Source organism: Felis catus, chromosome D2 (genome assembly GCF_018350175.1).
Source record: "Felis catus isolate Fca126 chromosome D2, F.catus_Fca126_mat1.0, whole genome shotgun sequence".
Lineage (NCBI taxonomy): Eukaryota > Metazoa > Chordata > Mammalia > Carnivora > Felidae > Felis > Felis catus.
In genome coordinates, this window is record NC_058378.1 from 19099361 (window position 1) to 19120336 (window position 20976).

General features: G+C 44.9%; 1 protein-coding gene across 3 annotated transcripts in view; it reads right to left on the reverse strand.

The window, feature by feature from the left end:
* Positions 1–20721, reverse strand: part of RAB4A (RAB4A, member RAS oncogene family) — a 46688-nt gene extending 25967 nt beyond the window's left edge. The window contains exon 1 of one of the 3 annotated variants that reach the window (XM_003993935.6): positions 20427–20717. In XM_003993935.6, the coding sequence (XP_003993984.1) occupies positions 20427–20457 (31 nt within the window). In that variant the 5' untranslated portion in view covers positions 20458–20717. Of the gene's footprint in view, positions 1–20426 lie in introns of all 3 variants that reach the window. The other 2 variants (XM_045039966.1, XM_019813117.3) reach the window with 2 other exon arrangements.
* Between the last annotated feature and the right edge of the window lie 255 nt (positions 20722–20976).

Genomic DNA, 20976 nt, shown 5'->3' on the forward strand with positions numbered 1-20976 from the left:
ACAAAAATTGGCAGATTACATTAAAAATATGTCGGGGCGCGTGGGTGGTGCAGTCGGTTAAGCGTCCGACTTCAGCCAGGTCACAATCTCGTGGTCCGTGAGTTCGAGCCCCGTGTCGGGCTCTGGGCTGATGGCTCAGAGCCTGGAGCCTGTTTCCGATTCTGTGTCTCCCTCTCTCTCTGCCCCTCCCCCGTTCATGCTCTGTCTCTCTCTGTCCCAAAAATAAATAAAAAACATTGAAAATAAAAATATGCCATAACTATTGGCTGTCTACAAGAAACTCACTTTGATTATAATGACCCAGGCAGGCTGAAGGTGAAAGGATAGAAAACGCCGTATCATGCAAACATTAATCAAAGGAAAGCAATATTATTATCAGGTAAAACAGACTTCACAGCAAAGAAACTGCCTACGACCAAAAGGGTTATTTATATAACGATAAAAGGATAAATCGACCAGTAAGACGCAGGAATCCACACCTTCAACTAATACAATGCTATGTCATTTATATCTCAAAAAAAAAAAAAAAAAAAAAAGACTAGGAATCCTAAATGTGTATATCACAGAGCTAAAAAGCTTATCAAGCCAAAACTGAGAGAACTTAAAGGAAAAACAGAGAAACCCACAATTATGGTTGGAGACTTCAACACCACCGAGAGTTCTTCACAACCAAGAGAACGAGACAGAGAATCAGCAAGTATAACAACAAAAACACAGTAAACCAACCGGACCCAGCTGGCATTTATAGAATATGCCACCCAACAGGAGCACACACATTCTTTTCAGGGACCCATCAAGTTAGACTATATCCTGGGCCGTAAAACAAACCTCAACACATTTAAACGAACTGAAATCATATACAATGTGTTCTACAACCACAATGTAATCAAACTAGAAATCAATAAGATGAAGATGGAAGGAATATTTCCAAATACTCGGATACTTATAAATAATCCACTTCTTTTAAAAAATTTTTTAACATTAATTTTTATTTGAGAGAAGGAGAGAATTTGAGTGGGGAAGAGGGACAGAGAAAGAGAAAAGAAAGAGAGAAAGAGAGACAGAGAGAGAATCTTAAGCAGGCTCCATGCTGAGCACAGAGCCTGACGTGGAGCTCAATCCCCACAACTCCGGGATCATGACCGGAGCCAAAATCAAGAGTTGGACGCTCAACCCACTGAGCTACCCAGGTGCTCCTAAATAATTCACTTCTAAATAATCTATGATTTAAAGCAGTCTCGTGGGAAATCGAAAAAGTATATTGGGCCGAATGGAAAAAAAAAACACATCCTATCAAACTTTGTGGGATACAGCAAAAGCAGTGCCGAGAGGTGAACTTGGAGCGCTAAATGCATACATTAGGAAAAAAAGAAAGTCACAAGCAATTATCTACGTTCCTAACTCACGAACCTAGAAAAAGACGAGCAAAATAAAGCAAGCAGGAAGGAAGGAAATAATAAAGAGCAGAAATCAATGAAACTGAAAATAGGAGAACAAAAGAGAAAACCCATGAACAAAAGCTGGCTCCTTGAAAAGATCGATAAAATTGATAAGCTTCTAGCAAAACCGTAATGAGTTCAAGGAATTGAGGTCTGACCAAGGAAAAAGGCAAGACTGTGAGATGGCACAATAAACTTTTTTGGGCACACTTGGACAGGCTGCATCGGAGGGGAGATCCCTCTCAGCAGGAGAACTTCCAGACAAGATGCCCAGAAGGGGAATAGGGCAAGGGGACTTTTGGGGGAGAAGGGATTTGAGAGGGGATTTATGTGTCTAGATGATGTCGCCAGCAGTCTGGCGGGGCAGCTAGCAGCTTGAGATCCTTCATAGCCCTTGAGTTTGTCAAAGGTTAGCAGATGGTGCCTGTAATTTCACAGGGTATGCAAAGCAGGAAGTCTCTAAATGGCTAAAAATATGCTTATTTGGGCTGAATTTTAAGCAACTGAGTGTGTAAGAATTTGAGGTTAGTGCTGGTAGACTCTGAACGGATGTCCCAGCTTGCCAGGAGAAAGAAACCAACAGAGGGACCAATATACAGGGCCATCTTTAATCCATTTCTATAACAAGGAAAAAAAGATGACACAATTAGTCAATCTCAGGGATGATACAGGGCATGTCACCAGAGACCCTGCAGACATCAAAAAGATAACAAAGGAATAACACGAACAACTCGATACACATTAATTCGACAGCTTAGATGAGATGGACCAATTCCTTGAGAACACAAAGTACCACAACTCACCCGACATAAAATAGACAATTTGAATAGCCCTCCAGTGACTAACGAAATTGAATCTGTGATTTTAAAACTCACAAAAAAGGAATATTCAGGCTGAGATGCTTTCACTAGAGAATTCTACCAAATATTTAAAAAAGAACACAATTCCATATAACCTCTTGGAGAAAATAGAAGAGGGAACCCTTCCCAAGTCATTTTATGAAGCTGATATTTGTTATTACCTGATTTATTATACATTTTTATTTAAATATTTTAATGTTATATATTTAACGTTATATATTAAATGTTATGTTTTATATACATATGCATATTTTAAGCTTAAAAATATATTAAGTATGTATTATTAAATACATAATTGCATATTATAAAAATATTAAAAAATTTTATTTACATATATTACAGTGACACCAAAACCGGAAGAAGGCAGTATTAAAACAAAACATACTACAGAACAATATCTCTCACAAATCCTTAACGAAATACTAGGAAACTGAATTCAGTAATGTTTACATTTATAAATTTAAATAAAATTATATACTATGACCAAGTAGGCTTTATTTCAGGGATAAAAGGATGGTTCAATATTTGAAAATCAATGTCGCTACTCTATTTAGGCTAAAAAGAAAAGTCAGCCAGCCGATCATACCAATTGGTGCAGAAAAAGCATTTCACAAGAGTCAACGCTCACTTGTGATAAAACCCTCAAAAAAATAAATATAGAACTTCCTCAAATTGATCAAGAACATTTCAAAAATTGTACAGCTAACCTTATACTCAATGATGAAAGATTACTCCCCCCCCTTCCCCAAGATGAGGAACACAGTAAGGATATCTGCTCCCGCCACTATTATTCAGTATCATACAGGAAGTTCCAGCCAGGGCAATAAGACATGAAAGGGAAATGAAGCCACACAGATCAAAAAGAAATAAAACTGTTCCTATTGGCAGATGATATGGCGGTATACATAGAAAATCCAAGGACTCTCAAACAAAACAACCTCCTACAATCAATAAGTGAATTCATCAAGGTGAAGATTAGAGAATATAAAAATCAACTGTATTTCTAATACTAACAGCACACACGTGGGCATCAAAATTAAAAATATAATGCCACTCACAATCACTCAAAAAATATACTTAGGTCTCAATATAAGAAAACATGTAAAGGACTTCTATACTGACAAGTATACAATGATAATGGAAAAAAACCCAAAATAAATCTAAATAAAGGGAGAGATATACCATGTTCATGAATTAGAAGACTGGATAGTAAAGATGTCGATTCTCCCTAAATTGATACATATGTTTAATAGTTTCTACTAGAAATCTAGCAAGACTTTTCGGTACATACAGACAAGCTTATTCTAGAATTTATATGGAAAGACAAAGGAACTAGAATAGATGAAACACCTTTGAAAAAGAAGAATAAAGTGGAAGGAACCACTGTACCTGATTTGAAAATGTATTATGTAGCTACAGTAATCATGACTGAATGGTATTGACATGAGGAGACACATATCAATGGAACAGAATCAAGAACCCAGAAATAGACGTACACGAAGTCATCCAACTGATGTTAAAACTGCAAAAGTAATTCAGTGCCAGAAATTTAGCCTTTTCAACACATGGTGCTGTGGCAACTGGGCATCTATAAGGGGAAAAAATGACACTTGACTTAAGTCTCATGCCTTATGCAAAATTAACTCAAAACAGATCACAGACTTAAAGGTAAAACATCATACTATAAAACTTTTAGGAAAAATTAGGAGAAAATTCTTCATGATCTATGGAAAAAGCAAAGAGGTTTTAGACTTGACTCGGAAAAACAACAACAACAACAACAAAAACAAAAACCAAAACAAGCCAGAGAAGGAAAAACTGATCACATGGTCTTCCTCAAGACTGAAAACTTTTGCTTTGTAGAAAGTTTTGTTGGGAGAATGAAAAGATAAGCTACAGGATGGAAGAAAAGATTGCAAAACATATATCCAACAAAGGACTAGCATCTAGGTTATATGCGTTAAACAAACAAACAACAACTCTCAAAACTCCACAATAAAAACTCAAATAATCCAATTAGAAAATGCACATAATACGAAGAGATATTTCACTGAAAAGATAGAGAAATGGCAAATAAGCATGTGAAAATGTGTCTCTCATCATTAACCATTCATCAGGGAAATGCAAATTGAAACCAGTAGTGAGGTATTGTTACACACCTATCAGAACGGCTAAAATAAAAAATAGCGATAGCACCAAATGCTGGCAAGAATGCTCGGAACCCAGAGCACTCACACACTGCTGGTGGAAATGTAAAATGGTGTAGCTGCTTTAGAAAATAGCAGTTTTTAAAAAACTACACGTGCAACTACCGTATCACTCAGCAATTGCGCTCCTAGGCATCTATCCCAGAAAAATTAAGGTTTATGTTCACACACACAAAACCCTGCACATGAATGTTTACGGCAGTTTTATTTGTAATAGCCCCAAGCTGGAAACACTCCGACGCTCTTTAACAGGTGAGAAAACTCTAGTACATTCATACCAGGGAATCCTACTGGGCAGTAAACAGGAATGAACCGTTGGCATATGCAGGCACCTGGAGGAATCGCCAGAGAAATACACTGAATGAAAAAGTCAATCCCAAGACATTACGCAATGCATGCATGATTCCATTTATTTAGCATCGTTGAAGTGACAAGATTATAGAAATAAAGAACAGATTAGTAGTTGCCAGGGCCTCCAGAGGGGGTGGGGGCAGGAAGGAAGAGTGTGTGCCTATAAAGGGCAATAGATCCTTGTGCTGATAGGAATGTTTTGTACCTGCAGCTGTGGCCACATCAATATCCTGGTTGTGGTGTCTTACAAGTTTTTCGAGATGTTAGCACCAGGGAAAAACACAAAGGGGCCATGAGATCTCTGTAATTTTGCTTAAAACTGCATGTGAATCTATAATTATCTCAAGATAAAAAGCTTTATAAAAAATAAAACAATAGGGACGCCTGAGTGGCTCAGTTGGTTAAGCATCTGACTCTTGATTTTGGCTTGGGTCACGATCTTGGGTTTGGGGGGATCGAGCCCCATGTCAGGCTGTGTGCTGACTGCATGGGGCCTGCTTGGGATTCTCGCTCTCCCTCTCTCTCTCTGCCCCTCCCCTGTGCTTGCATGTGCTCCCTCTCTGTCTCCTTCTCTCAAAATAAATAGAAATTAAAAATTAAAAAAAAAAATAGGTAACATATCAAATAATGATTCTATAAGTTTACTATGCACAGTCCTAAACTGGAAGAGTTACCAACGGATGTGCTTCAAGAAGGAAATGGTACCCAGAAGGAACGAGGGCAGCTACAAAGCCAAGCGGTCCAGTCAGTATGTTATTTTCTGCCTGGAGATATAGCTGTTTGGCTAACACACATAAAACCAAGCACCACAATGGGTAATGAGTTATTCTTTGTAGGTGAGAAGAATCCAACTCTGTGAGGAGTTTCAGCTAATGCCCCTCCTGTTTACAAGGGGATCTGGATTTCACACACCTCCTTGTAACTGAGCACCAGGAGACGGGAGCCCCGTGTGCTCATGTTCAACCCCGGGGTCAGGAGTACAGCCTGATGTTCTCTCTTCAGAGAGGTAGTATTTGAGGTCTGATGGCCTCATGCCCCCATGTCCATGGGTCGGGTAGAATTTGAATTGATGTTACTGACTTATTTTGTTTTTATCACCGTGGGGTTTTACTTTCTTTTTCTCTTTTCTTTGAAACTGAAGGACATACACATCAAATATAAAGTACATATACGTTTTATATGTCAAGCGGACGGTGCTTAACGGCTACAAAAGGCTTTAATTAGGAGCAGGTAACTAACCATATTACAGAGTAATTAAGGAAGGAAAAATGCCCAGGTGGGCTGTATAAGATCACCTAAAGAGAACTTGTGAAATAATTAGGTTTACTTCAAGCAGACCTGATGCAGTTTTATTATAATGGTTGCTAACTTGGGGGCTCAAAATCACAAAGAAGTTTTCTGCATCGAATCTATGATAATTCCATTCACCTGATGAGGGTTTCCTTGGCATGAATTAAGCCTAGAAGTGGGGGAAAGACCATATCCCAAAGGAGAAAATCTAAAATGAATATATGCTACCAATGTACTTTTAATTTTTCACAAGAAATTTAAATGTGGTAATAGGAAAGGTATCACATAAATAAAAATCAGTTCCTATTTAAAAGTCAGCAATTCAGGAACATGGACAAAGTACAGATCAGGAACAAATGGCCTCCATGCCAAGTGAAATAGCTAACAGAGAGCCAAAGGATTAACTCTATGGGAGAAACCTCACTCATTGGGGACCTTCTGACTTGTCTTTACATTCCTTTCAAGAACCTCCAACTTCTCAGACCAGAGCAGGTTAGAAGCGTATATACTAAGTAGGACTGTGAACTTCAGGTACAAGGACAATCAAGTGCTCACAGCAAAGGCAACCACGGACCAGGAAATGAGCCAGGAAGTGCCTCTAAGAGCACAGCACACTTATTCAGCAATTGATTGCCAACGATGACCTTGAATCTTCCAGAAAATTAAGTCATAGTGAGCAGACAAGATGGCCTTTGCCTTCCTAGTTTCTCCCATGAGCAATGGTTTGGCATTTAAGATTTCCAAAGGTCAGAAAGGAGGCAAGGGCTGGTGGCCCGGGCCACAGGACTGGTTCCACGTTGCACTTCCCGGAAGAAGAAATGTGGTGTGCTGGGACAGTGGGGCCATCTGAGAGGATTCCTTGGTTTCTGGCTTCGGCAACCAGCTGGTGTGGGACACCAACACCTGTGATAAGAGGTACTGAAGGTTTGGAAGAGGAATCCGTTTCGTGGCAAAATAATGAGTGCAAATACCGAGAGGTGAAACTGAAAATACCGGTGAGCCGACACAGTGGAGATGTGGGGGGAGCGGTGCTCCCAAGGGAGGAGGCCCCAGCACCCCAGGTGAATTCATCCTCGCCTGAGACGGGGCAAAGCCAGTCGGCTGAAGATTTAGAGGCGGGACGCTGTGGATGAAAAGTACTGACAGCCTCACAAGGAGCCTGGGCGTCCGGGGGGATTGCAGAGTGTAGGGCGAACAAAGTGGAACTTCCAGGGTGATCGGTGGCGCGAGTCTGAAGACTCGAGGGGTGAGTCCAAGGTGGGAGGGAGGGCTTGGTCGCAGACAGGAAGAGAGACCTCCCTTCTTCCAAGACTGCAAGAGAAGGGTAGAGGACGAGCGAGCGTGGAGGTAAGTCACTTCACGGGTTGGAGAAGGACAGGGGAGGAGAGGTGGTTTCCTGGGCGTGGCACGTTCTTCCCTGTCTTCTACTGGACAGGAGACAAGGGGTCTAGCAAAGGTGGGGACAAAGGGCAAGATGGCCAGGATGAGAGGGGATCGCCAAGTGCTACTGAGAGCCCCTTCGAAGCAGACCACAAATCCGCAGTGGGCTTAATCTAAAGAGCGCTCTGTCTGCACGGTGGCAGGTCACGCGGGTTGGGAAGCCAGGGCCGGGGATCTGCACGGTTGAAGGACCAAGAAGGGATGGGTGGAAGGAAAGGCGACGGCATCACGTGTGGAGAGAGAGCAGCTCATCACGTGACAGAAGGGGAGCAGGTGCCATGCGACTGTGTCCAATGAGCAGCCGGGGAAGTGAGTACCTGGGGGGGGGGGGAGCGGGGAGGAGAAGGTGCCTAGAGACGAAGTGACGAAATGGACACTAAGCTGCGGACTGACCCCTCTGCACGGACACTGTAATCACCCAGGAGTGGTGAGGCGCGGGGGCGGGGCATTGAGACCCTACACCAGGGGACCTTGTAGAATGAGGCATAGCCCCGAGGTCATCACGTCACAGCGATGAGCAGGATCGAGTAGGGCACAGAACGCAACATGGCACGAGCTTCAAAGAGAAAAACGTTCTGGTAATGCTGGTCAGGCAGGAATTAAGCTGCAAAAGCTTGAAGCGTTGGCTTGGGAGAGAGAGATGGCTTGGGCGGTGGAAGAACACGTGACCTGTGAAGGGCAGGTAAAAATAAGGCAAGGGAGGTGGGAAAGAAGGCAAAGCCTAAAGCCCGACTCTGGTACTCTGAGTTAAATGCCAGCAGAGAGGAACCGTGACGTCTGTGGATTTAACATTTGCACCACAGACTGATGGTTGCTCAAGGTCCGGTGACGGGCTCTGTGATTTTGCAGAAGACCTCATTTGGATCAAATCCGCTGTGGGGCCTGGGGGTGTGGATGCAAGGTAGTTAGCAGGTGAATGAGCCTGGTCAGCCACCAGCACTGAAGCTGTGAGTTCCTAGTTGCTTTCTACGTGATGTAATAACATAAAAACAGAAAGAATTCTCCCAACGTGCAAAACTGTCCCGAAAAGGAAATCAGTTACCAGTGCGGTACACAGAGACAAAGAGACCTAATAAAAACAATCATCTTTAAGCAGGGAACAAGTTTTGGATGCTTCAAGCATTTTTTTTTTTCATTTTATTTGTTTTACAGAGACCATGCACGAGTGGGGGAGGGGTGGGGGAGTGACTGAGGGAAGGAGGGAGAGAGAGAGGGGGAAAAGGGAGAGGAAGGGGGGAGGGGGGAGAGAGAGAGAGAGAGAGAGAGAGAGAGAGAGAGAGAGAGAGAGAGAATGAATCTTAAGTAGGCTCCACACTCAGCACGGAGCTGACAAGGACTCAGTCCCATGACCCTGGGATCGTGACCTGAGCTGAAATCAAGAGTTGGGTGCTCAACAACTGAGCCATCCAGGTGTTCTGGATACTTCCAAGAGTAGGATGTTCCATTTGATTCTGATACATGAGAAGATAAAATCATATTAAGAAGTAAGGGCAAGTGGTTTGTCAAATATTTCAGAGAACACTCCAACTGGTGTAATTAAAAAAGAGAAGGTGAACAGTTATTTTTTTATTGGAGGATACATACACAAAATGTTGTCTTTCTGACTTGCGACTTTGGAGCAAACCTGAATACCGTTAACAATATTTGCACGTTTACAAAGATCTGTGAAAGCATCCCTTGTGAATGTTAAAGGTCTTCCGCGTTGGTCTGGAAGGTATAAGCTTTGGTCCCCGTTACCCTCCACCCCCTGGTTTTACCCTGAGTTCAGAGATAAGATTTTGACTCATGTTAGATGTCCATGTTAGTTTAGAACATGCAGGGGAGCAATGACATCCAGTGGCCATGTTTCATCTGGGTCACCACTGAGCAGAGATTTTATGGAAGAGATTTCTGTACAAGATATATGCAGAGTAAAAACCTAACTACCCTTGAGAATGTGACACAAGGCAAATTTGAGCCCAAACTCTGGCTCTACAACCCCCAGCTCTGAGACTCAGGCAGAGCACCGAACCTCTCAGTTTCCTCACCTGTAAGCAGGACATAGTGTTTACCTTTACACTGTTGTTGTAAGGATCAGAGACTCTGGACACAAAGTCCAGTAGATAATTCTGCATAGATTATTAGAACTTCATCTTTTTTTTTTTTTTTTTTTTAAAGCAATGTCTACACCCAACGTGGAGCTTCAACTTACAACCTTGAGATCAAGAGGTGCATCCTCGGGGCGCCTTGGTGGCTCAGTCGGTTGGGCGTCCAACTTAGGCTCAGGTCACGATCTCGCGGTCTGTGAGTTTGAGCCCCGCATCAGGCTCTGGGCTGACGGTTCGGAGCCTGGAGCCTGTTTCAGATTCTGTGTCTCCCTCTCTCTCTGACCCTCCCCTGCTCATGCTCTGTCTCTCTCTGTCTCAAAAATAAATAAAACGTTAAAAAAAAAAAAGAGGTGCATCCTCTACCACTGAACCAACCACGTGCCCTAACTTCATCTTTATCCAGAGGTAAGAGTTATAATTTAGGCTCGGCACACCATCGGTTTTTCAGTAAGGAAAAATTTCCTGTACAACCATGGAAACAGAGCAACACGTTAATACCAGAAGAATCTTCAATCGGTACATATTCAAAGACACTGACCTAAAAGCTTCTTTGGTCATGCAATAGCTAGAAATAACACTGTTCTTGGCAAAATGTAATAGGGAAAATTATTATTGTATAATAGGTCCCAGAGGAAATACAGAGATGGGTCACTTCTAACTCACAATGTTTTTATACTTGTAAACGTTTAAAGGAACTTGTTTACATAGTAACAAAAGACACTTCAAAATCAATTTTACCAATAAAGTTTTACCAGTCAATGTCTAGACTTATGGAGGTCTCCATGAAATTGAAAAAAAGATAATCCAAAATATAGACTTCATTCTCCTTTTTTTTAATGTTTATTTATTTTTGAGAGAGAGACAGAGCGTGAGCAAGGTGGAGTGGGGGGGCAGAGGGAGAGGGAGACACAGAATCGGAAGCAGGCTCCAGGCTCCGAGCCATCAGCACAGAGCCCGACGCGGGGCTTGAACTCACGAACTGTGAGATCATGACCTGGGCCGAAGTCAGACACTCAACCGACTGAGCCACCCAGGAACCCCTGGACTTCATTTTTATATAGTATCCTAGATTATATACATATTTATGACAAAATTATTCAAGGTGCTAATGTACGACAAGTGGGAAAATAGCGATGGCCACCAAATAGCAACTTCCATTTCCCCCCCAATATTACCACGGTCAAAGTGGAACGTTAGTCTTCAAAACACCAAATATTTTTAGCGCATTCACAAAGACCGTAAGAACTAAGAACGAGTGCAAGTGTATCCCGTTTGCAAAACGACAGGAGAAATTTCTTGTTTTCTAAGAAGACAAGGGATTCTAACGTGTGTGCATACGGCCAATGTGGAAGCCCACGCTCTTTCTACTACTGTGCTGCTTTCTCGGACTGCTTCCTCACCGGAGGAGGGGAGGCGTGAAGGAACGTTTAAGCCCATCATCTTCTTCGGGAAGATCCTTACTTGGAACAAACAGTTGAAAGGGAACTGCAGCTTACATGTTTTGGAGGCTGCGGTAGATGCTATCGTAGCAGATAACTGCCTAACAGCTACTCCCCAAGGAGCCAAAGGAACAGGTGAATGTGACCCCAAAGCTGGAGACAGGCGTTGGTTATTTTAAGCCAATTATGGCCATTCCCAGCCCCCTCCTCCCTGCCAGACTGGATTAGAAAAACATACAGCCTTGGGGCGCCTGGGTGGCCCAGGTTAACGTCAGACTCTTGGTTTCGGCTCAGGTCATCATCTTGAGGTTCATGAGTTTGAGCCCCACACTGGGCTCTGTGCTGACAGTGCAGAGCCTGCTTGGGATTCTCTCTCTCCCTCTCCCTCTGCCCCTCACCTGCTCTCTCTCTCTCTCTCTCTCTCTCTCTCTCTCAAAATAAACTTAAAAAATTTTTAAAAAGAAAAATATACAGCCTTAAGCTAATCAGTGCAAAGTGTTATTACCCTGGCCACATAATGGGTCCAGGGACAGGGACTTGACCCAATGTGGCTCAACCGCGTGGAGAGGAAGAACTTTTATTCCATCAATGCAGGGAAGAGCTCCTCTTTCCTACGGACGTAACAAAAAAGTGACCAAAGGGCGCCTGGGTGGTTCAGTCAGTTAAGCATCTGACGCTTGACTTCGGCTAAGGTCATGATCTCAGTTTCGCGAGTTTGAGCCCCGGGAGTGGGGCTTTGCGCTCACAGTGCAGAGCCTGCTTGAGATTCTCTCTCTCTCCCTCTCTCTCTCTCTCTCTCTCTCTCTCTCTCTCTGCCCCTCCCCTGCTTGCACTCTCTCTGTCTCTCTCTAAATAAATAAATAAAGAGAAAGAAAGAAAGAAAAAGAAAGAAAGAAAGAAAGAAAAAACAAGAAAGAAAGAAAGAAAGAAAGAAAGAAAGAAAGAAAGAAAGAAAGAAAGAAAGAAAGAAACTAGGATTACAAAGAGTAGTCATTTTATGGCTCTGCAGGGGTGAGAATCACAGTGCTACAGGTCCTTGCCCACACAGCTGAGCTCCCGACTCAGCCAACCCTGAACACCCTCCTCACTGACAGTTATTTGAAAAAAATACATTTCCATATTACCTCCAGCATTGTGAGCTGGGTTTTCTGCCCCCTGCAGTTGGAAGCATTCTGCCTGATGAAACGACCCAGAGGGCTCATCACCTATTATCGACTAAACAGAAACTGTGTTATGCACAATTTCAAAAAGTCTTTTATTTTTGGTCATATAGAATCGGTTTAAAATCAAAAGGCGGTCAAGTAAGCCGGGATTTAGGACTAGGGGAGTTCACCCAACCACTGGCTACTTGGTAACTACCCAGTGCCAGGCATCTGAATGCTTATTAGGAACCACACATTCAGATCATCTGAGACATCTGCCATCACAACAGGGTTATGTCTGCCCCCAAGTGCTCCCGGGCCACTGAGCGGGCTGCCAGTCTCCCCCTGAAGTGCCTGATGGATACACCAAAGCCTGCCCTCAAGGCTCGTTCACCTCCACGGTCGACTAACCTCCTTCCACTTGATCAACCTGTTCTCTCCCTAGGTACATTCACCACTGGGCAGCCATGAGGCCCTGAAGCTCCGGAAAGCCGTGAAAGTACCTCCACAACTCTCTGCCCCCCGTGCACTGTGAACTGATTTCAGATCCGAGTTCTCAGAAGGGAAATCTATTTTTTAAAGGATGCCCTGTGTGACCTCTTTAAGTCAAGCAAACGTGGTCTGTGGAAGACGTTTTAATTAGTGTTGCATTTATATTACACACAATGTAAAGACTGCTTGGTTTCTACCATAAAGAAAAAAAACTATGTCTTAAAGTCGGTTTTCCTATTAACCTGGCCTTTTGTTTCATACTCTGTAACTCAGAAGAAAAACGCCACCTCTCAAACGGAATCAAATCAAAGGTGCTTTTAGCAGTCCCAGAAGGCCGTGTCCAGGAGCACCAGGGACACAGAGACGTCTCAGCAGACCCCTGCTTTCAAAGAGCTCATGGTCTCACCTTGAAAGAAACATTCTCTTTGTCGCAACTGAGATTTGAGCAAATTATAAAAGAGATATGCAAAGTCCTGGGGCACCTGGCAGGCTCAGTCAGTAGAGCATGCAACTCTTGACCTTGGGCTTGTGGATTTGAGTCCCACGCTGGGTGTAGAGATTAGTTAAAAAATAAAATCTTAAAAAAAAAAAAAAAAAAGATATGCAGGGTGCCTGGGTGGCTCAGTCAGATAAGCCTCCGACTTCGGCTCAGGTCATGATCTTGCAGTCTGTGAGTTCAAGCCCCGCATCGGGCTCTGTGCTGACACTTCAGAGCCTGGAGCCTGCTTCGGATTCTGGGTCTCCCTCTCTCTCTGCCCCTCCCCCGCTCATGCTCTGCTCTGTCTCTCTCTCTCTCAAAAATAAACATAGAAAAAAAAAAGACATGCAAAGTCCAGTGCAAAGATAGTATATATTTTATGAGGACTTCTGCAACAACAGGGCATAAGCAAATGAACAAGAGAAACAGTATTACAATTAAGGGAGCACACCACATACAGTAACATTTTAAATGATAACAAAAGAGAGAGATACTTTGTTTTTAAGTTCCAAATTTTTTCTGCATGCTTAAAAATTCATATTTGAAAAATTACAAGCCTCCTTCTAACATACGTCCACTCGCCCATAACTTAGTAGCCCTTGATGAACGGTGTACCCTACCCTGCACACCTAAATATCGTTAGCTGCTTTTTTAAGGACTTAGATGCCAAAGACACAGCACAGAAGAGAGACAGAAAGAAACGAAGACTAAGATAACTACGCGTTGTCATATAGGAGTCTGCCATTCTGAGTAGTGCAGGAATGCACTTGGCTGTGGCAGAGTACAAAGCAGTCTTTCTCCAGGTGTCACAGCCATCATTATCAGGGACTTCTTGGTATTGGCCAAATCTCTCCACATTAATTTACTCTGGTTTAGGGAGCTCAGAGGGGGATTACAAAGGGAGAAAACTTGTAGTTACACGGCGTTTATTTGATTCATATGTTGCAGTGCTATTTACTCTTCACATTTACCCAACTTTATCCACCCTTTAAGCAACAGTACCCTGCATGTCATTTTAGCTTTTAAATTACATTCACAGCTACAGAGAAGCACAAAAGTATTCTTCAAACATACAGAGCATGGTCCATTACTAAGATCAGACTGGTAGAGAAAGCGGCGATATTCAGAGAACACAGAGCACAGAGGATTCAAAGGTTTTTCCCTCAAACTATTTTCACTGGCATGTATCCTAACGGAGTTTTCAGGAACGGGGAAAAAAAGAAAATCTATTCCATTAGCCTAACCAATCTCTAGAGGATGGATTATGAGAAGACGTTCAAGGAACAACATCAGCTTTCTCCTCATTCCAAAGAAATCTTCAGAGCAAAACGCTTGCCTGATTAGATATGCTAAAAGTGGAAAGAATCCTGTTATGGCTAATTCCATGCCTCGGGGCCCAAAGTGTGAGATACTTTTCTTTTTTTTTTTTTTTTTTTAATTTTTTTTTCGACATTTATTTATTTATTTTTGGGACAGAGAGAGACAGAGCATGAACGGGGGAGGGGCAGAGAGAGAGGGAGACACAGAATCGGAAACAGGCTCCAGGCTCTGAGCCATCAGCCCAGAGCCCGACGCGGGGCTCGAACTCCCGGACCGCGAGATCGTGACCTGGCTGAAGTCGGACGCTCAACCGACTGCGCCACCCAGGCGCCCCTGTGAGATACTTTTCAAAACACATTGGTGACGTGGTTCTTAACAGAAGAGGTATTACTATTATTACTAAGTTAAGAAGGAAAGTTCACATTTTAGGCTTACGTGGAATTATTTTTCAAGGAGCACAAGAAGCTTTGGAAACACCATTTACTTAAATCGTGATGATATTCCCGTGAAGCTGTGGCCTAAGTTGCCAGTGGTCTGGGTCCCCGGATAGATTTTACCAGGACCCCTTCTAACTTACCCCTACCGGAACCCACCTCACCCTTGCCCAGGCGGCCGGTTTCCCTTCCTGCATGCGGGAGCCACAGAGGTTGCTTTACCGCCAGTTACAAGGACGCCATACCACCAGCAGCAAACAACTGGTCCAACTACTCAGGTTGCTGTGACCCCAAAGCTGGAGACAGGCATTGCCTTATAATCCACTAATCTTCCTTTATAATCCACTAATCTGGCCCCCCGCTAACCTTCCCTTGCCTCCTCTAGGGTTAACAGTAACTTGAACTACGTTAAGGGGTCTATTTAAAAGACAGAAACCGGGGCGCCTGGGTGGCGCAGTCGGTTAAGTGTCCGACTTCAGCCAGGTCACGATCTCGCGGTCCGTGAGTTCGAGCCCCGCGTCGGGCTCTGGGCTGCTGGCTCGGAGCCTGGAGCCTGCTTCCGATTCTGTGTCTCCCTCTCTCTCTGCCCCTCCCCTGTTCATGCTCTGTCTCTCTGTCCCAAAAATAAATAAAAACGTTGAAAAAAAAAAAGACAGAAACCAACTGGATTCAGGAGATGGGATGATGAAGAATTAAAGATTCCAACTTTCTCTCAGGCAGATGGGTACCAGGGACAAATAGAAGGCTGGGGAGTAGGAATGGGTTGGTTGGGTTTGGGATGCAGTGTGTTAGGATCCCCCAGGCCATCCAAATGGAATAGTTAGGTATGGAGTTCAAAACAGGCTCTTAAGCCTGAGGGACTGATATGACTGGAAACAGAGATTCAGGAGTGGCAGAAGTCACAGGCAAGGATTGGGAGGGAATGCTTTATAGTTCAAGTGACTGTGAAAATTATCGTCCACTTTTGCTTTTCTAAAGAACAAGGTTTCCTCCTGAAATCACTGTTGCATCAGATGCTAACCAACTTGGATATAAATTAGAAAATAAATTAATTAATGAAAAAAAAAACAAAACAAAGGGCAGCCTTGATCTCAAGAGTGCCCCCAAACAAACAAACAAATAAACAAACACACCACCAAAAAGCGAACAAACAAGTTTTCAAAGGTCTGGGCACGGGAGCCGTTATATAGCGTAGGATCTCGACCTTCTATCAGGTCCCCGGACCAACAGCATCTGCGTGGGCTGGGAGCTGATCAGCCGTGGGGTCGCCATCCACCCCCCATCTACCGAATCAGAACTGGAACTTTACGCACCAGGGGACTCGGGGGCCCAGCAGTTTGAGGACCTCTGGTGTAGTGTTCCCCACGTTCTAGTTCTTTAAATGGTCACCCGTTTTCAGTACATGAGGAAAGGAAAACACAAACATTAGAAATAATAAACAGATTCGATTTGGAGAAAGGTCCTTTATGCCGCTGTTATACGCTTCCTTGACTGATGTTTATGTCTTTTATGAAATTCAGGTAATGGTTATCTTGGTGATTTCTCTAACAGTAAGTTATTTTATACTTTACTGGCACCACATGCCTTTGAAGATGTTACTTCCTTTACCCCAAATATCCTTACTCTACTTCCCCTATTAAGCCCAAATTTCTCCATGAGTCATATTCTGACTACCAAGGCCGATGTTTTAGTGTCATAGGGCTGCCATACCAAAATGCCACGAGCCGGATGGCTTAAAACTAGAGAAATTTATTGTCCACCAGTTCTAGAGGCTAGAAGTCTGAAATCAGATGTCAGGAGGGCCATACTTTCACTGAAGGCTCTAGGGAAGGACCCATTCCTGCCTCTTGCTAGCTTCTGGTGGGTGCCCACCCCCTTTGTGGTCCTTGGCCACTGCCGTCTCAGCCTGCCCTTCGTATCACATTCTCCCTGCACGTGTCTATACCCAAATCTCTCCCCTCTTATTCGGGTAGCAGTCATTGGATTAGGGCCTCCCCGAATCTAACAGGACTTCATCTTAACCTGATTACATCATTCCTATTTCCAAATAAAGTCACAATTCGCAGGTACCTGGGGTTAGGACCTGAACGTATCTTTTGGGGGGATCCAATTCAACCCGCGACGGCCTACAATGAAATATTTCTAAAAGAAAACATCTTGATAATTCCCCAAGTGATGTGGTAAATACTATAATACTGTGCTTTCCAAATAAGGCACAAAATAAAAATATGAAGACTATATTGTAATAAACTCAGCACACGACTAACAATTTGTGTTCTTGTTTCATTAAACCGTGTTCGTTGTAGAAAGCATAAAGCCCAAAGTGTAGAGACTGATCTTAGATTTTTTTCCTCAGTCTTAGCCTGCTTTAGTCCTTACTTTTTTTCCCCTAGCATTTTCTGCACCACTTATATTTTTTAGCCCCTTTTTGGCCATCATTGCTTGGGACTACCTAATCCACTTGTTACTTTTGTCTCGCAAATCTTGGTGTCAGGAATTACTTAAGGCCAATTTGTGTCCCAAGTCTCAGATGGCGGGAGTTCTTTAGCCTACTAACTGGCTTTAAGAATGCTCTGAAATCTACACTGGGGAAACACTGTTTCAGTTTAGATATACTTAGACAAGGGCTTCCAACGGAAACAGATCTGTTTTAGATTTTAACTGTGTGTTACAATCTTGCATACAGTATTCATGTGGTTATTAGTTTCAGGGCGGGCAAAATATTTACTACTCAGTCTATGGAAGAAGACATAGTGCCTTAATTTGCTAAAAAGCATTAAAGGCAGATATAGCTCATCACTAGTACTTTATAAGCACTGGCTCTTTATTTTTCACCCTATTGCCGATAAGCTACACAGAGCCTCCTTTTCTGGAAGAGAAAATAAGTATAGAGCACAAAGGAGTTTAAAGGTTAGGCAAACATTCCTTTACCAGCTAGCCAAGAGGCACACGTCTGGAAGGTGGAACCCGATTGTTTTACTTTTGGGGAACAATGCTGTGCAAATATGGTCAATGATAAATGAAGGTGACAGCTTACGACTTTTGGCTGGCAGTTTCAACTGCCACATTTGCTGTTTCTGAAACCAACTTTTTCTTTTCTTTTTTTTATTTAACGTTTATTTATTATTGAGAGACAGAGGCAGAGCATGAGCATGGGAGGGACAGAGAGAGAGGAGAAGACACAGAATCCGAAGCAGGCTCCAGGCTCCAAGCTGTTAGCACAGAGCCTGACGCGGGGCTCGAACTCACAAACCGCGAGATCGTGACCTGAGCCGAAGTCCGATGCTGAACCAACTGAAGCCACACAGGTGCCCCTAAAAACCAATTTTCTATTCCATTAGCTTCTTCTAACTTTCTCTATTAGAGAAAAAGATTAAATTGTGAGTAAAAACATATTTGGATGGAATCATGACAAAACAATACTGTTGCTTAAAACCTTATGACATTTATTTATTTATTACATTCTTTCAACATTTATTCATTTTTGAGAGAGAGCGAGCGTGAGCAGGGGAGTACAGAGAGAGAGGGGACACAGAATCCGAAGCAGGCTCCAGGCTCTGAGCTGTCAGCACAGAGCCCGATGTGGGGCTCGAACCCACGAACTGTAAGCATAACCTAAGCTGAAGTCGGACGCCCAAACAACTGAGCCACCCAGGCGCCCCCTTATGATCATACTTTAATCAGTTAATCTGTGATGCTCAAAAGTTCAATTAACTGCATCTGAAGTGTAGTAGAGATATGCGATATTTTATGAAGGTTAGTTCATATAACACAAATGAAATGTAAAAGCTCCGTCTCCCGAACTCTTCCAGTCCTTTCTTCCTCATTCATAATCCCCACCTGGTTTTCTTATTCAGACTTTCCACCCCTCCCTAACGCTCCTATCCAGGTCAGAGAAAAAAAGTGTGGGGTAAGGAGCACTCGAAAATAAAGCAAAGCACAAGGACAACCAAAAATCGCTAGAGAAGCGTATTTTCTTTGCAAAATCTCCCGACTGTGGTTCTGTACAGGGAGGACCCGACCACACGGATGAACGGGACCATTTGTGGCTCTGACAACACTTCAAAAGCCATCGGGTTCCTGGAGGATGTCCTAAGCCTTCTAGGAATGGGTGTAATGCCCCGAGGGGCACCAAGAACAGGGCAATCACAAGTCACAGGAGAGGCTGAAGGTGAAGCAAATGCACTGTGACCTCACCCCTCTTAGGAGAAAGATGGAACCTTCCATAGGCTCTCTCCACCTCGCCCTCACCTCTGTACCACTGTTTAGGCTCCCCTTATTGGAGGAACTCCATTTCTCTCCAGCCCTGGGCATCTGCCATTCTGCCGCCCTGACCAGTTACTACCTCCTGGGCTCCCCACTCTGGGCCAGGGTTCCTTCTAACATACTTTCCGAAGGCACAATCCTCCAGAACTCCTGCCCGGAGTTTTAACTACTCATTCGTTAGTGTCCTGATGGCATTAACTCTGTATCCGCCACTAGACTGCATGCTCCATGAGACCAGAACCACGCCTGTCGCGTGGCCTGCGGTATTTGCAGCACCCTGCTGGCTCCACCCTGCCATTCCACGCGTGTCTGGTGAAGGAGCAGCGGGCCACCACAAGTGATCTGAGTCCGGGTACATACTTTTGAACTCGAACCTCTCCCTGGGATTGTTAAAACTCCCAATCAAAGTCTTAATCTGAGAACGCACAATTCCGAACAAGTAATCAGAGACTGGTAAACATCTCGAGCCTGATGCAAAGGAGACGTGTACGATATTAGTTATTTTTACCACGCAGGACTAAAACAAAGCACAACAACACAGTAGATGAATTGGGAAGGCTTTCGATTACTCAAAAAAAAAAAAAAAAAAAAATGATTCCCTTATAGCATCCAGGTGTGGGTGCTACAGGGGCAGCAAAGATTAAGCAGATAGGGCTCTGCTCCTAGGGTGTTTAGGATTTTAAAAAGGCACATTTATAAACAGCCATAATGCAACCCAGAAAGGACTAAACACCCGAGAGACGGAGAAAGGGAGAAATAAATGAGGCAAGAGGTCTCCGCACGAAGACACGGGTTAGTCTATCGATTACTTCTCACTGTAATCCCAGGGCAAAGAAAGGAATTCCAACCCAGGAAAGGTCATGCTGGAATATTCGAAGAACACACTGAAATACAGGCGTCGCCCTAAGTCCTTCACGGCCCCTCGCGGGGGACAACCTCGCAGAGGAAAGTCTTCAACTGGCTTTCCAGACCCGGAGCTACTGAAAATCGGAAAACCCTCCGCGTGTGAGCGCGTAGAAAAGGCCGGAGGAAACTTGAGAAAGCAGATCACGTAAACGGGCGGCGCACGGCCGGGCCCGCGCCCCCGCGCCCCCGCCGCCCCCGACCTCCCGCGGCCCGGACGCGCCCCCGAGACCCGCGGCCCCGCGCGCACCCGCCCGCCTCGCCCGGCCGCCTCGTACCGTAGGTTTCGGACATGGCCGTCTGCGACATCTTGGGAGCGGCACCGCCTCTCGCCGGGTCACCGGCTGCAGCTCCGGCCGGGCCGGCGGGCGTGGGGGGCCGGGGTCGTCCTCCGCGCCTCGGTGGGAACGGCGTGCGGCAGGGGAGCGGAGGAGGGAGGGGCCCGCGGTCCCCACGGCAACGGCCGGCCACCCCGCGGCTGCGGCCCTGCCGGACTGCGGGCTCCGCGCAGGCGCACGGCCTCCGCCCCCCGCCGGGCCCGGACGGGGACTGGGAGGAGGAGGAGGACGAGGAGGACGAAGAGGAGGAGGAGGAAAGGGGGCGCGAGGCCCGGCCCTTCCGTGGTCGCGCGTGCGCACGCAGATCGCGGCGGGGGCGGGGGGCAGCTGGCGCGAGGAGGCCGGGGCCGGGCCAGGGGCGGGGCCGGGGAGCGCCGGGAGGCGGGGGCGGGGGGCGCCCGGCGCGGGGAGGCGGGGGCTGGAGTGGGAGCACGGGGGTGGGGCAGGGCGCGGACGGAGGGTTGCGGCTGGCCGAGGTCCGGTTGCAGGG